The sequence below is a fragment of the Sorex fumeus genome, unplaced genomic scaffold (assembly GCF_029834395.1).
Source record: "Sorex fumeus unplaced genomic scaffold, SorFum_2.1 ptg000086l, whole genome shotgun sequence".
In the NCBI taxonomy this organism is placed as follows: Eukaryota; Metazoa; Chordata; class Mammalia; order Eulipotyphla; family Soricidae; genus Sorex; species Sorex fumeus.
The window spans coordinates 2,696,743-2,713,036 of record NW_026606143.1 but is presented as its reverse complement, the minus strand read 5'-3'; the positions used below and the strand labels follow the sequence as shown (position 1 = coordinate 2,713,036).

General features: G+C 41.8%; 1 protein-coding gene across 2 annotated transcripts in view; it reads right to left on the bottom strand.

Moving 5' to 3' along the window:
- Positions 1–16,294, bottom strand: part of EFHC2 (EF-hand domain containing 2) — a 316,613-nt gene that overhangs the window by 110,558 nt on the left and 189,761 nt on the right. For both annotated transcript variants that reach the window (XM_056131212.1, XM_056131211.1), the window contains exons 9-11: positions 6,553–6,695; positions 3,313–3,509; positions 407–537 (exon numbers count right to left, since the gene is read on the bottom strand). In XM_056131212.1, coding sequence (XP_055987187.1) covers positions 407–537; positions 3,313–3,509; positions 6,553–6,695 — 471 coding nt within the window. The remainder of the gene's footprint in view (positions 1–406; positions 538–3,312; positions 3,510–6,552; positions 6,696–16,294) is intronic.

Below are 16,294 nucleotides of genomic sequence, written 5' to 3'. Positions count from 1 at the left end.
TATGACTTCATTACCTGATGATTATCTCATCCTGCAAAATCAGGCTTTTGTCCTTCCTTGAAACACATTTGAGAATTTTACCCAAATTTGTGCTCCCCAACTTGCAATTCTTTGTTCCCAAATAACAGCAGTTTACCTTTTAATGACCTCCTGAATTTTTAACTGGCCTTTCATGCTTTGACCTCTCTGTTCTCACCTAAAGTTCTTTATGAAGATGCAGTTTACTAGAAGTGGGTGAGCCTTGACCACAAAGTCAATGATAAGATAAGATATGAAAATAGGCACTGTCTTGAAACAAAGTTAGGTAGTAAATTAATTAGGATACAATATGGAAGAATGTTTTTTTCTTTCTGCTCCTTGGACACTTTAAAAAGGAAAATAAAATTGCAAGTGAAATAGTGCTCACCTGAATGTATTAAAATCCACCTTTCTTGTGTGAAGACTATCAAGAGCTATAAATACTTGCTGGATTTCTCTGGATTTTGATTGTTCAGCTTTCAGCTTTTGTAGGGCAAGTTTGATATCACTTAGAGGAAACTGAAAGGGCAGAGAAGAAAGGGAAAGTATTTAAAAATACCTGAAATATAGGGAGTGTAATCTTCCTGATGGCCGGATTTGGATCTCTTCAGTTAAGGCATTAGAACACTGAGCAACATCCCATTGCCCAGTTCAAAACAAAATGAACTGAAGGTACAGGCAACAGAAAGCAACCCGTCCGCCTCAACCTCTTCCCTTTAACTTCTGGACATTGAACCCATATATTGGGAAACACAAATAAAAGAATGTGGACACTCATTTTCCCAAGAGCCTTCAGTAGCCTCCAGGCCTCTTGGCCACAATGTTTCTCTACACTCAGCAGAGAGAGCTGGGTGTCACAGATCCACCTACACTGCAATACCCCACATTCAATTCTCAAGGAAGCCCCTAATCCCTGTTTCCTACCAAGTGATTTTTTTTGCTCTTTACTTTCTCAGACTTCCTATTCAATCCAACAAAGCCTACATTGTAAATAATAACAGCTGACCAGTAGCAATAGTACAGTGGGTAGGGCATTTGCCTTGCATGCGGCCAACCCGGATTCAAACCCTGGAACCCATTATAGTCTCCTGAGCATCGCCAGTAGTAATTCCTTAGTGCAGAGCCAGGAATAACCCCTGAGAATCGGAGGTTATGACCCAAAGAGCCAAATAAAAATAATGATGATGATGATGATGATGATGATGATGATAATAATAATAATAATAATTACAGCTAAGGACTAACAAAATCCTGCAAAAACCAAGTTTGGAAATAAGAACGCTGGTGGTCATTGAATAGAAAATTCTCATCCGCTAGGAAGCTTGGTGTCTATGGCAACTTCCCATCCCCCGCCCCTTTCCTGCATTTTCTTTCATCTACCTAGCTCTTTTGAAAAAATTCACCAGACTGACAATAAGGAGTACATTAATCTTCCTCAGCATAGAATACCTTTGTTAAGGGTAGTCTAAAGGTACTGCTGTTTTTGCTTGGGATGCTGATAATAGCTAATGTCCTACCAAGCTTTCATGTTTATGAAAGAAAAACACGCCCAAGTGCATATATTATACACATGCACACACATACTCATGCTTCACACACACACACACACATACACATGCATGCTGGTAGATATTCATACTATGTATTTTTATTTGGGTTAATGCTGTACTTGAAAACAGAGCCCTCATTTACAATACCTACACCGAGCTAGCATGCTATGAGCCACACAGAAGTGAGCACTTCATATAGATTATTCAACTCATTGTCATAGCAACCCTATGAAAATAGGCACTGTCTTACTCCCACTTGAAAGAGGAGGAAAGTGCAGCTCAGGGAAGGTACATGTCTAAGGGCCCTCGCTATTCAATGTGGAGTCAGATGTCCATGCTCAAACTGTTAGTCTCCAGATATCTAACTGCCCTATTTTTACATCTCTTATCTAAAGCATTCAGTGCTTTGGAATAGCAACCAGTTCTCAGCTGATAACCAGAATCCTTCCCGCTGTAAATGGAGAGCCCGGAGGTACTCCCTGGGCCTCCCACCAAGAGAGACCATGCAGAGAAGAGCTTTGTTAGCTGACATCCCCCAGGTGCTGTGCTTCAGGAATCCTCCACAGCATTCCTACCTTAGCCACACTCTCCCTAAACTTTCCTCATCCAATGACTAAGCCCAGAGAGGCACCAGCAGCTGGGTCATTCTGCCTGACATGGGACTGATGGGCAGTTGGCTATGGGTGTCCTAGCAGCTCTGGCCCAGAGTTTGTGTTGTGCTGCCTGTGAAGTTCTTTCCCCACCCCTTTTCTTTCCCTCCCTCTCCTTTCTCAGGGCTAAGAAATACACGACAGTCTACCCATACCTGCTCCCCTGCTTTTGCCCCTCCTCCCTTGATTCTACATTGGTCTTTTCCCCAAACAAATCTCTTGCATATATGCATATGTCTTGGCATCTGCTTCTCAGAGGACCTTAACTGTCTCATATCATGTGATACAGAGAGATTCATCTTGGCAACTTACCACTGAGAATTTAGTATAAATATGAAATGAAGCTGGTACTATATACATGTAATTGGCATATGAAAATTATTACTTAAAGATGGACGCTTTTCAAATAGTTTCCAGATTGATCTTTTCAATAATAATGATTCTCAAATGTACAAGTTTTCAAACTAAACTAGCCCACACTTAGAAACAATCATGATCATGCCAACATGTTCTTTTTACTGAACCACATGGCCACCATTGTACTTTTAATAATCGTACTCATCTGCCATTTTATCTCAAACAATAAAACTCTGAGCTCACTGTTGCCAATTTGTCATTGAATTTTTAAGTCTCAGGTAGCTCCTGTTGGGGAAAGATGCAACTATGCAACTATCCAGTTCCTTTGGGGTTTCTGTTTTTTCAGGTCTTGGCCTTCTCGGGTGGTTTGTGCCAATTAATTGGCACAGCACAGTGTGTGGCACAGAAATTTTCTTTTCTTTTCTATAGTTTCTGCATTCCCTTCTGAAAACATTGTTAGTATCAGCAGAAAACCCAAGAAACTTGATTCAATCCTGAGCCTGCCTCTGCCTGGCATTCATGATGCTGGGCAGCAGAGGACCCAGCATGTAAACAGAGTAGACCAGAACCTGGACTCTGTGACAGAACCTGGGGCCAAGTCACGCAGACCCATTATTCATGGCTACATGTGTGAATGTCCAATGTAAAACAGGTGGCAAAAGAAAGAAGAAAGGCCTACAGAAAGGAAAAAACAGAGTGCTGAGAGGCAAGTCAAGAACTATACAAAGCAAGTTCACCCTGTCAGGATGTTTCTCCATGAAGGTTAAGGTGTACTCATCAGCATTGAGCAGATGAAACACGTAGCCATTCACATTCACTTTGGTTCCAATATAAAACTCCTCAGGCTGAATATATTCCGATGGTTCACTTTTAAAGACTTCTTGCCCAGGCCTCTTAACTCGACTTCTTTTCAAGAACAACCCACCAGCGTACCCTATAGAAAAAGAGAGAAGTTAATGAGTAGACTTAATACTTCAAAGAACTATATGACTTGCCCTGAGCTAGTTCATGCTCAAACATAGACCATAGGGGATTAGCTGTGAACTCATATAACCTATTATTCTCACACTGAAGTGAAGAATGAAGCAGCTGGTGAAAGAAAATGAGACTTCCTAGGCAAATACAGAAAGATAAAAGTGATCTCGCATTCTAGTGTTCTTTCTCTCTCTCCCTGCCCAGGCCCAAATAACAAACACTTAGCATGGATCTGTTCAACGCCCAGCAGTGTGGTGAGAACTGGAACATCAAGAAGATATGATTCTTGCATGCCTGTTTGAACAGTACCAGGTACAAAAATTCCTCACTTGAGCTCATTTCCACCTATTTGTCCAGATGGTGTCTTATACTTGTTCTGACAGGCAGATTAAGTGTAAAATGCTCCACTTCTGAAAAGGAGCTTACTTAAGTGTATGAAGATAACTATGGGCGTCCCTGGAACTCTTTTGTTCTACAGGCAAAATATGTGCTTCTCTTTGCACAGTTGCGTGTTTCTTTCTCCAAAACATTTACCACTTCATCATCTCATTTTTTTTTTACTTCCTGCAATGAGCAGAGTGGAACTTGGGATTCCAATAACTTCTGATACTTAACTGTATCTCCAGACCTATAAACACAACCTGAGACAAACAGATGAGCTTTTTGAATCAGCTTCATCACACTACCATGCTCAAAAACCATGGATGAACATCTCCGAATTCTCACTAGTAAAATGGGAACAAACTGTGGGTGTCATGAAAATGTGTCTCTCAGTTAAAGAATCTCGTAGATGGAATGATCTGGCTGCTATGTTATAAATTCTGTCCCTAGGTTTGTACCCAAGTGATGCTTCCCAAAGGCTGCTGCCAGAGATACTAAGGCAAGGAACTCTTCAGCCAGTTGAATGTTCCTCCAAATAATACAGTATTTCCCAAGCTTATGTAGCTTTTGCCCCATCTGAGAAAAAAAATTATTGTGTTCTCCTCCTAGAAATTTACCTTTTAAAGACAAACACAAAGTGTCCCCCACTCAACTGTGCCTCAGGCTACACCAACACCCCCCTCCCTGGATTACTCTCATTCCCTACTCACTTTGGGAAACACTGAACATCGGCTTTAGCTTTTGGACTACCCCATCAGCCATGCCAAAACTGTCTCAGAATTTCACTGCAAAGATGGCCCCCATTTCCCCTTCCTTCTGTCCTCCACAGGAGTCAGAGTTACAGTGTAGTCTGACAGCTCTTCTACTATCCTCTGGCTCTTCCCAGATCTTTTTTCTCACCAAATTTCTTGCAACTTAATTCTAACTTTGTGATTTGCCTTTCGAAGGACCTGCATAAGCACAAATTTTAACCTCATAAAAGTTCTTGTAAAGATAGTTGTTGCTAGTCAGTTGTGACTGCTGTGAATAGTAAACTAGGAGTTGAGCATTACATCCCTTTTCTGTTTTAGGCATATTGCAATTTGCATGATTGCATCTCCCCCATTCTAGAAGTATGGAGTTACCTTTTTGGCCTTTAAGAGCCTGACTTTAAGTTCATCTCTATTTGATTTTACATTGGAATATGTGACCCATTATTCGAATCACAGTGAAATCTGACTTAGCTATACAATGTATTTATTATTCATTGATATGTTCATCCTAGGTCTTAAGAACAGATTATTAAATTTTCAGGGATTTGGAATATACAGTTTTTGTTTGTTTTGCTTTACTATTTATTTAAAATGTATTTGGGGAGGGATTCCCTAGTAGTGCTTGGGAACAACAGGGGCAACTCCCACCAATAATCCCGCCTGGCAGTGATGAATCAGTGCTCAGCCCTGGTGGTACTAGGGGTCACTGAAATCAAACTGGTAGTGTTTCAGGGTCTATGTAGTTCCATGGACCAAACAAGTGCCCTCAGGCATGCAAAGAAAGCAACCCAGCCCTTTGAGTTATCTCCAGGACCCCTAAATTTCTAGGGATTTTGGAAAAACCCTTACAGCAGTTGTTTTAGTGTTAGTTTCCTGAAATTGTCTATGGTGGGGTATGTATACCATGGAAATCTGAAAACAGTATAAATGAGAGCCTTTAAATTTCTTTCTTCCCAAATGGTGTCTTTTCAGCACCAACTTTTCAGACATTTCTGAACATTTTAGGGGCTGGAGTGATAGTAGAGTGCGTAAGGTGCTTGCCTTGCATGTGGCCAACCTGGGTTTAATCCATAACATCCTAAATAGTCCCCCGAGCACCACCAAGAGTAATTATGGGATCAGGGCCAGGAATTAAGCCCTGAGCACTGGTGAGTTTGCCCCCCAAAAAACCATTTTGGACAGAAAAATTCCAGTTTCATAATGTGTTAAGTCAAAATCAGTGGGGTTCAACAATGGCCATGGTATCCCACTCTACATGGAAGCTTCCCAGTAGTCTGGATGCTGGAGCATTGGCAACTGCTTCAACAGAGAGAAAAGTCAAAGGAAGATGGACTCTGAAGCTTAAATATGTTCATCTGGATTCTTGCCTTTTGATTAAGCAAACATTTTATAAAGAGTATTATCAACAATACAGATATGTCTCTTGTTGTAACTGTGAGTAAAACTGATGGTAGCCAGACTATAACTTGGCAGCCCTTGAAGTCTCTGAATGCAGAAGGGGTAATGATTGCCAAAAGGAGATATTACAAGCTCCCAGTCCTGACCCAACCCAAGTGGTTTCTCCTTTATAATTTTATATAGTTGAGTTCCCATTTAAGAGATCTTTGTCAAAATGAACCTCTAGTGGTTAAGGAAAGAAAAGACCAGGGATGTAGGTCAGTAGTGCAACAACACACATGTGGTTTGTTTGATCACTGATACCAGAAAACTAACTACTCCATCCTCCCTTCAGTATTCGGTAACTTTGGGGAAAAAAAAATCCACTCCCTTATGTTTGTCTAAGTTGTGAAATCCGTTCATTTTCCCTGAGTTTCAAAATAAACAGATGTTCACTGTTTGAAAAAAAATGCTATAAGAGATATCTCTTACCTGAATTCTTCAATATAGGTTCAAACACGGACAGTGTGTCATCACCGAGAAAATATGAAATAACAAACATCCTGTTTATCTCGGTATTTTTGCGTGAACACATTCTGGCAAAAAAACGTAATGTATTGCTTACATTGCCATAGCTAAATGGAAGGAAAACAAAGGTTAAAGCATCTTACAAGTAATAGCCATCATATATTTTTCAAAACCTATAAAAGTGCTATGTTTAATCGTGTTAGCATTGACAAATAACATTACATCAGTTTGGGGTGCATCACCCCATACATAATCAATTATTTTCATGTGATGAGAACTTTTATGATCTATTCCTGAGGCTGGAGAGATAATACATTGGATAAGGTACTTGCCTTACATGCAGCAACCCAAGTTCTACCCCTGGAACCCCATATGGTCCCCCAAGCCCTGTCACGAGTGATCCCTGGGGACATGGCACAAGTAAGACCTGAAAATTGCTGGGTGTGGCTACAAAACAAATAAATAAAAGCAAATCAAAAAGGATATATTCTTTTAGCATTTTTCAAACACGGTTACATAGTATTATTAACTTTATTAACTGTAGTCATCATGCTAGCAGCTACAACTTCATGATTTATTGATTTTTTAACTGAATATTTGTATTTTGACCTTCATATGCCCCACTCCAGCTTCAGGTATGCTGTTTTTAAGATAGCATAAACTACAAAATTAAAAAAGTTCAACATTCTTGGTAAGAATTAAGGTTCTGGGTCAGAGTAATAGGGTAAAGTGCTTACTTTGCATGCGGTCAACCTGAGTTTGATCCCTGGTACCCCACATGGTCCCCAAGCCCTGCCAGGAGTGATCCTGAGCAAAGCCAGGAGTAAGCCCTGAGGACCACTGGGTGTCGCCCCAAACCAAACCAAAACAAAAGAGAACTCAAAAAAAGAAAACAAAGAAAGAATTATTGTTTTAACTCAAGTGTTCAATAATAGATAACTGGATAGAGAAACTGTGATATATATGTACAATCAAATACTACTTGGCTATAGGAAAAAAATGGAAGCAGGCAACTTGGTGTCACACGGATGGGACTGGAGGGCATGGTGTTGAGAGAAATCAGTCAGGAGAGGGACAGATACACATGATATCTCATAAGAGTGTATAAAGAAACAGTAAGAGAATAACAAATGACGAAAGGCAACAGAATGTGAGAACTGGTCTACAGACTTGAGTGTACCCAAGGGGAGGAGACCTCTGAGACAAGGGTGGAGGGAAGCAAATATTCTGCTGGAGGGTGTGGTATTGGGACATTGCATGCATGAAACCCTGTCACTGTCACTGTCACTGTCCTCCCATTGTTCATCAATTTGCTCGAGCGGGTCCAGTAACATCTCCATCGTGAGACATGTTGTTACTGTGTTTGGCATATCAGATACATCACGGGTAGCTTGCCAGGCTCTGCCGCTCGGGCGAGATACTCTTGGTAGCTTACTGGGCTCTCCAAGAGGGGCAGAGGAATCGAACCCAGCTCGGCCAGGCTGGCTGTGTGCAAGGCAAACGCCCTACCGCTATGCTATTCCTCCAACCCAGCATGAAACCCTATCATTAATATTATTGTAAGTCACATAAAATAAAATGTACTATAGTAAAAATAATACACTTAAAGGAATTAAGGTTCTATATAGATAGAAGAATTTCATCCATTTATTAAAATATCTTAATTTTCTCAGGAGGTAAACCCAGCAATGCTCAGGGGTTACTCCTGGCTCGAACTCAGGAATAACTCCTAGCTGTGCTTGGGGGACAATATGAGACTTGAGGGATCAAATCCGGGTCAGCTGGGTACAACAAAAGTTCCCTACCCACTGTACTATCACTCTGCCCCCACTCCGGAATATCTTTTTTTTGTATGTCTGAGGTAACACACTGGGCAATGTACCCAAAACAAATGCTATAAAAACACTTCAAAAGAGCTGCATTAAACAGTTCTCTACTCAGAAGGATGTCCCCTGAGAAAACACCACCCAGCGCTGGCTGCCAGAGTCCTCAGGAGGGACTTTACTGGTGCCTGGAGCCCTATTCCATTTCACCCCTCATTTTCTCAAGCTCATTTCTTTTCCTTTATCTACTCTTTCCTTCCTCTCCTTCCTGAGTCTCTCTTCTAATTCCCCAGTGCCCTCCCCTCTACTTCCTTCAAGGGAAAACGTATCTTTCTTTTTCAAATCTTTTATCATGTCCTTGTCTAGCATTTATAACCCATTCTTTGAGGGACTGTCACTGTCACTGTCACTGTCCTCCCATTGTTCATAGATTTGCTTGAGCGGGCCCAGTAACACTGTGAGACTTTTTACTGTGTTTGCCATATCGAATACGTCATGGAGAGCTTGCCAGTCTTTGCCGTGCAGGCGAGATACTCTCAGTAGCTTGCCGGGCTCTCCAAGGGGTGGAAAAATCAAACCCGGCTCAGTCGGGCTGGCTGCACGCAAGGCAAATGCCCTACCGCTGTGTTATTGCTTCAGCCCAGGACTACATATTACTAACCATTGTCAAAGGTGCTGGTATTCAATAAATGCTTATACAAAGTTTCTAAAAGATCCATACAGATTGGAATATCCAATTAGAATTAATGAGTGAATAGGACAGTGTGGTAGACTGAAGATGGAATCAAATTCTAGAATCAAAAGTTCCCAGAGTAGAGGCCGGAGAGATTGTAAAGCGGGTAAAGTGGTAGTCTAGCTTGTGGCCTACCTGGATTCGATCCCTGGCATCCAGTATGGTTCTGCAAGCCCTACAAAGAATGTATGATACCTGAGCGCAAAGCCAAGAGTAAGCCCTGAGCACTACTGAGTGTGTCATCAAAACAAACAAAAAAATATTCCCAGAGTGGATTTCCTGGTCAATGAATAAATTAAAGTCTGTCAACAGAAGAATCAAGCTTGTCAGGAAGTGAAGGGACAGACTTCTCAACAAATACTAAATAAATCTTTATAGGGATCTTAGATAATCAAAATCCTTATACCAAGGAGGCAAATAGGAAAATAAAGCATGTACTTTAACACTTTCCTCATCACAACTCTGAGAAAGAAGACTTCACTTTCAGACCCTTCTGTGCTTGAATTCACTCTTTCCTTGTGTTTACAAGGATTTGAAAGGAGAACTAGGGTGGAGTGATAGCACAGCAGTAGGGCATTTGCCTTGAGCGCAGCTAGCCCGGCCGAGCCCGGTTCGATTCCTCTGCCCCTCTCAGAGAGCCTGGCAAGCTACCGAGAGTATTCAATATGCCAAACACAGTAAAAAGACGTCTCACAATGGAGACGTTACTGGGCCTGATCGAGCAAATCGATGAACAATGGGAGGACAGTGTTTGAAAGGAGAACTAGTATCTTTGATGTGCAGAGGCAGATTTTGCTTCTTTCTGCCCCTTTCTCCAACTGTCCAAGGAAGTAAGGCTGAAAACTCTCCTCTGAGATAAAACTAGCAAGTTTGAAGGCCAGTCTCAGGAACAAACAGCCTGGAACAAACAGACTTTCACATCGTTGTTTTCTTAGTTCTGAGTACTCCAGACTTTAGACAGGATTCATACAGTGTTAGGGGCAGCTACATCTTGTCAAACATTTTCTCTGGTATGTCATCAGGTTTATAAGAATCAGATTTAGCAGCGTTCTCACAAAAGACTCATTAACTTTCGCCAATGCCTGAGATATCACTGAAACAACTGAAGGAGATCTACCATCAGGTCAAATGTACACAACTATATATTCAGCTTCCTATAACTTATGTAAATTTATAGATGTATTTTAAGCTAATTTTTTTCACATTTAACATGCCATTTATTCACCTACTTCTTGTGTTCTGGAAATCCCATCAATCTGGAATAAAATCTACGTGAAAAAATTTTAGACCAGCAGTTCACAAACTTTATTTTGTATAAAAGGCACCTGAATTTTAAAGGTATAGAATCCATAATTCCACCCACAGAGTTAGTTTGCATCTCCAAATAGCTGCTTTTTGGTCTGTTTTTGGGCCAGACCAGGCTTTGCTCAGGGCTGACTCCTGGCTCTGAGCTCAGGAGTCATAGGGCTGACTCCTGTCTCTGAGCTCAGGAGTCATTTTTGGTCGTGCTCGGTGACCATATGGGATGCCAGGAATTTTATCCTGGTCGGCAGTGTGAAAGTGCCCTTCCCACTGTACTATCTCTCTGGCCCCCAGAAACCTGAATTTTTAATATGCTCCAGTAAATTCCAATGAAGTAGTCCCCAGAGGACACTTTGAAAAATACTGAGTGTTGTCAGATATTTCTTTAATAAGCTAATCATCAAACTTCTCAAGATACTCTTATGGTAATATTCACAGCACCGAAAAAACTTAAGCATTCTCCTTGCTTCCTAGTAACCACCTCTCTTGCTCAATTTGGATTTCTGAGACATGCATGTATAGTCTTTTTTTTTTTTCAAAAAACAAGCAAAATGTTTTTTTTCCTGATGACCTATAATATACCCTCTTTAAATTTTTTTTATTGAATCACAGTGATATACAAAATTACAAAGTTGTTCATGATTGAGTTCCAGTCATTTAATGCTGCAACAGCCAACCCTTCACCAGTGTACATATCCCACCACCAATCCAGTTTCGTCCCAGTTTCGTTCCTGCACTCCACTACCACTAGGACAGGCACTTTTTTTCTCTTTTCTCCTACCTCCCTCCCTTCCTCCCTCCCTCCTTCCCTCTCTTGCTACCCCCTGTCTCTCTCTATCTCCTTTTGGGCCTTATGTTTTCAATACAGATAATGAAAGGTTATCCTGTATATCTTTTTATCTACTTTCAACACTCAGTTCCTGTCAAATATGACTATTTTCAACTCTAATTGTCATGTTTATACCCTCTTCTTAAATCATAAAAAAGTTACTTCATTTACTGTCCATACTATACTCCTCTCTACTTCCAAGTCTTCACTTGGTGTCATCCCCTATTCCAGGGCCTGTGCCCTGTGCCTATACTGGATCTTGTCCACCCTTGTGAACCCCTATCAGGAACACTTCCTGACCATGACAACCCCTTCTAGTTCATCATATGCACATCTCCTTCACTGACTGAAAGCTACCAGACCCAATTTAGGGCTACACAGACTGATACTCTTCACTATTTTTTTAAATTATTACCCACTACCCCCAAACAAATGATCACTTCTTAGTTCCAGCAAACATGTGCTAAATTTTGCCTTACATACTGCACTAGGATTGAAAAAAAATGAAGACATACTTTTATTTATGTGAATATATGTATATATATATACGTATATATGTGGCATTAAAAAAAGGGGGGATGGAGATGTGCCTCAAGTGGTAGAGTACATGCTGCCCATGTATGAGGCCTTGGATTAGATCCCTTGCACTGCATTATATCTTGAGCACCTCTAATTGTGGCCTGGGTGGCCCAGAGCATCACTGCTGGAGCACTGCTGGTGTGGTCTCCATAGCAATTTTAGTCTTTTATTGTTTTTTGGTTTGGGGACTACACAAAATGGCAGTGTTCAGGGCTTACTCTTGGCTCTGTGCTCAGAGATCACTCCTGGTAGTGGAGTGACCCATGTGGGGGACCATATGGGTGTCAAGGATGGAACTGGGATCGGCTGCATGCAAGTCAAGTACCCTACCTACTATATTGTTTCTTTAGCCGCTGTATCAATTTAAAAAGAAAAGAGGCCGAAGATATAAAAGAATGGTTAAGGTGCTTGCCTTGCATGCAGCCAACCTCATTTCAACTCCTGGCACCACGCATCGTCTCCTGCATACTTCCAGGAGTGATCCCTGAACACAGAGCCAGGAACCAGCCCTGAGTACCACCAGTTGTGGCCTAACAACAAACAAAAGAGAATGAAATAAAATTATTTCCATAAAAAATAAGAGGAAATAAAAATAACTGATGGAAACAGCAGATAGATAATCTGGAAGACAGAGATTAATATTAAATCTTGAAATTTTGGATGCTATATAATCATGGGCAGTACAAATGTGGGATGATAACCCTCCTGACGGGAAATCATCTGTCTCTCCTAAAATTATTAAGAATTAAAAGGGTGAGAGTTTATTCTATTACTCACTTTTCACCCATTCCTTCTCCAATGGACAAAATACTCATCCTGGAAACAACTAGGTTGGGTTTTACCCTGAGGGAAGTAATAAAGTCAATACCAGCCTTCAAGGAGCTCTTCATATGAGGAGAAAATGCAATAATATAAACAAGTTACAAGTACACACTGATAAGTACAGTTTCTGTGGCAATAAAAAACTCTAGAAGTCAGACTTCCTTGGGTTCAAATTCTAGTTCAACTAAAAAGTAGCTGTGTGAGCTTGGACAAATTGTACAGCCTCTCTGAACTTCTGTTTCTTATGTGAAGAATGAATACACTAATATCTGTATGATGTTCTTAGGATTGAAATTATGTACATGGTAACTATTAATTACTTAGTAGCAATAATAATACTATTATTAAAGACATTCTCAACAGAGCACTGTAGGCACACAGAGTGAAGTAACTAACTCAGTCATGCTTAGCAATAAAATATTAACCTGGGTATTATTATTATTATCATTATTATTATTATTCCAGGTTGGACTAGACAATCTGTCCAGCAGATCACCACAATAAAATTTCACTCCAGCAATAGTAAAAGTCTTCATGAACACTAAAAACCTTATATGCTTTCAGAAGAAAGCATTTTCATCAATCACTCCCAATATATCAGCATCACAAAACCATTAGCACCCAGTAAATTTTTCATAGCAATATCTATGTTCATGTATATTTCATAGCAACATATATAAATCATATTATGTATCATGTGCATTAGCACCTCACAATTTGCAGTTTATTTACTTGCATTGAAAATATGTGGTTTATATGCTCTGTGAGATTGTCTAGTTTAAGTTCTCACAGTTTGAAAAATCCTGGTTATTCTAACTATGCTGTACAAGTCACCAGTGGACTATGGCAGTTACTGTGGAAATAAGGTCACTGTGTGGGAGGAGCTTATGGGGAGTTGTATTCCTGACACAGAAGCAGCACTGGACTAGAATGCAATTAGAGACACTTGTGCCTGTACCCACCATGCTCCAGCCATAACAGCAAGACAAGAACGTGGACTGCTGTCTGTAGTTCGTGTTTTTTATGGAAACTGATACAGTGTAGACAGACTATAGCAACTACCCAAGAGAACTGTTTTCTCCCCATGGTTCCAGAAGCAACACCCGGAATCATGTTTCAACTTGTTTACTTATACAAAGAAAACATTCCCTCTCCTTTTACAATAGGGCCATTCTTCCTGCAAGACTCCTTCCAGTGGCTGCTCTTAAAAACATCAGTAAGTGAAAAGTATCCATCAAAAAGTCCTGCCCTGAAATTTCTCTGTAAACACTTCTATCTATAAGGGAGTGAAACAGGAGAGAGTTGATGTCCCTTTTATGGAACTGAGTGATCTGCAAACCCTGGAGGACGTTAGAACCCCTTGGAGGACTAGCTCAGTCTGAGTTCTGGTGGACTAGATAAGGATTTGCATTCCTAACAAGTGTGGTGGCCACACTTGAGATCTATAGATTCTAAAAATTAAACATAAAATTCTAATGTTCTTAAAAATAAATAATTATTGTTTCACGCTCAGCGAAGGCCATAAATTGCCCTCTTCGGCATGGCCATGGCACCAGAGGCACATGGAACTAATCCAGAGCGCAGCAGCTTGCAGCAGAAATGTGAATGGACTATGCATTAAACTCCGGCGCCATGCCCCTCCCCCCCCAGAGAGAGAAAGGATGTCTGTCTCTTCCGCTTCCCCACCCCCCCGCCCTTGGCAGCATGGTGGGTGCCGCCTCAGAGCTTATTGGAAAGCCAGCTATGAGCCGGCAGTGATGGGGCAACTGCAGCCTCATGGGAAGGGGGGTGGAACCGGCTCATCCTTCAAGCCCAATCGAGACCATGAATTGCTCCCCACGAACGGCTCTCTGGCATGGCCATGGCACCAGACACACAAACACCAATCTCGTAATTATCCGGTTCTTGGCAGAAATCCCTCCAGACAATTAATAAAGTGTCAGAAATTCAAAATCATAGGTTTTTCATAACCAGTAATAGAAAATAAATTATTTCACAATGCCTTTTCAGCAGTTCTGATTGTTGGGGGAAAATTCCAAACAATAATGGTGCATCTTTTGTCGAAATAATGAACGTATTCAAAGTAGAGAGAGAGTTAAGTAGAAATCATCTGCCTCACAGGCATCGGGAGGGGTGGGGAGGTATATTTGGGTTCTTGGTGGTGAAAAATAATTACTGGTGAGGGGAGGGGTGTCTGATTATTGTATGATCGAGACTTAAACCTGAAAGCTTTGTAACTTTTCTCACGGTGATTCAATAAATAAATTTAAATATATATAAATAAAAAATTAAAAAAATTTAAAAAGTCAAATTAAAGTAAACTACAAGAACCAAACTTAAAAACGTGCTTTAGGAGGCTGATGGGGTATGGAAGAGGACCCCAGGAACAGGAGGAGGAAAATTGACACTGGAGGTGGATTTGGTGTTGGAATATTGTATACCTGAAACTCTTATGAGCAACTTTGTAAATTACCATGCCTTAAGAACAACAACAAAAATATTTTTAAATAAAAATTAAAATAAAAAAATGACAGCATACAGCCACAGAGAAGAAGGGCCTCGTGGAGGGCTGGATCCACAGCTCCCGGAGAAGACACCAGGTTCCAAAAAGAGCCTAGATCACCGGGAAGTCCCAGATGGGGTAGGTGCCGCATCCCGCCTCCCCCTGATGGAACCCTGGTGACCAGAAGCCTCTACAAGCATAGTTCGAGTATGCAGGAACTAGGACTTTTCCTCCAAACTGCGTGGCCGCTTTAGTGGCTGTGCGACATCTCCATATATACAAAGTGATCAATGGGAAGTAAATCACCCAACGTTTCTCCCTGAAAATCAGAGTTAAGCTTGGAGCAGAAAAGTGAACGGACTATGCGTTAATCCAGGCCATCATGTCTACCCAGAGGGGAAAGGGTGTTGCTCCCTTCCACCCTCCTCCCTCTAGAAAGAAAGATGGCGGCCGCATGGGAGCCCTGTGGAGAGCAGGTATGAGTCGGGGGTGTGGGGGCGACTAAAACCTCATGGCAACAGGGGCGTTCTGGTCCGTCCTTCACACCCTACCGAGGTCACCAGTTACCCCCCACAAGCGGCTCTCCAGCACAGCCACAGCCCCAGAAGCACAAGGACTTAATGCAGAGCCCAGCAGCTTGGAGCAGAAAAGTGAACGGACTATGCGTTAATCCAGGCCATCATGTCTGCCCGGAGGGGAAAGGGTGTTGCCCCATTCGCCCTCTCCTCTCTGGAAAGAAAGATGGCAGCCGCATGTGAGCCTTGTGGACAGCAGGTATGAGCCGGGGGTGTGGGGACGACTAAAACCTCATGGGAAGGGGGGCGTTCCGGTCCGTCCTTCATGCCCTACTGAGATCACCAGTTGCCCCCCACGAGCGGCTCTCCAGCACGGCCACGGCCCCAGAAGCACAAGGACTTAATGCAGAACCCAGCAGCTTGGAGCAGAAAAGTGAACGGACTATGCTTTAATCCAGGCCATCATGTCTGCCTGGAGGGGAAAGCGTGTTGCCCCATTCGCCCTCTCCTCTCTGGAAAGAAAGATGGCGGCCGCATGTGAGCCTTGTGGAGAGCAGGTATGAGCCGGGGGTGTGGGGGCGACTAAAACCTCATGGGAAG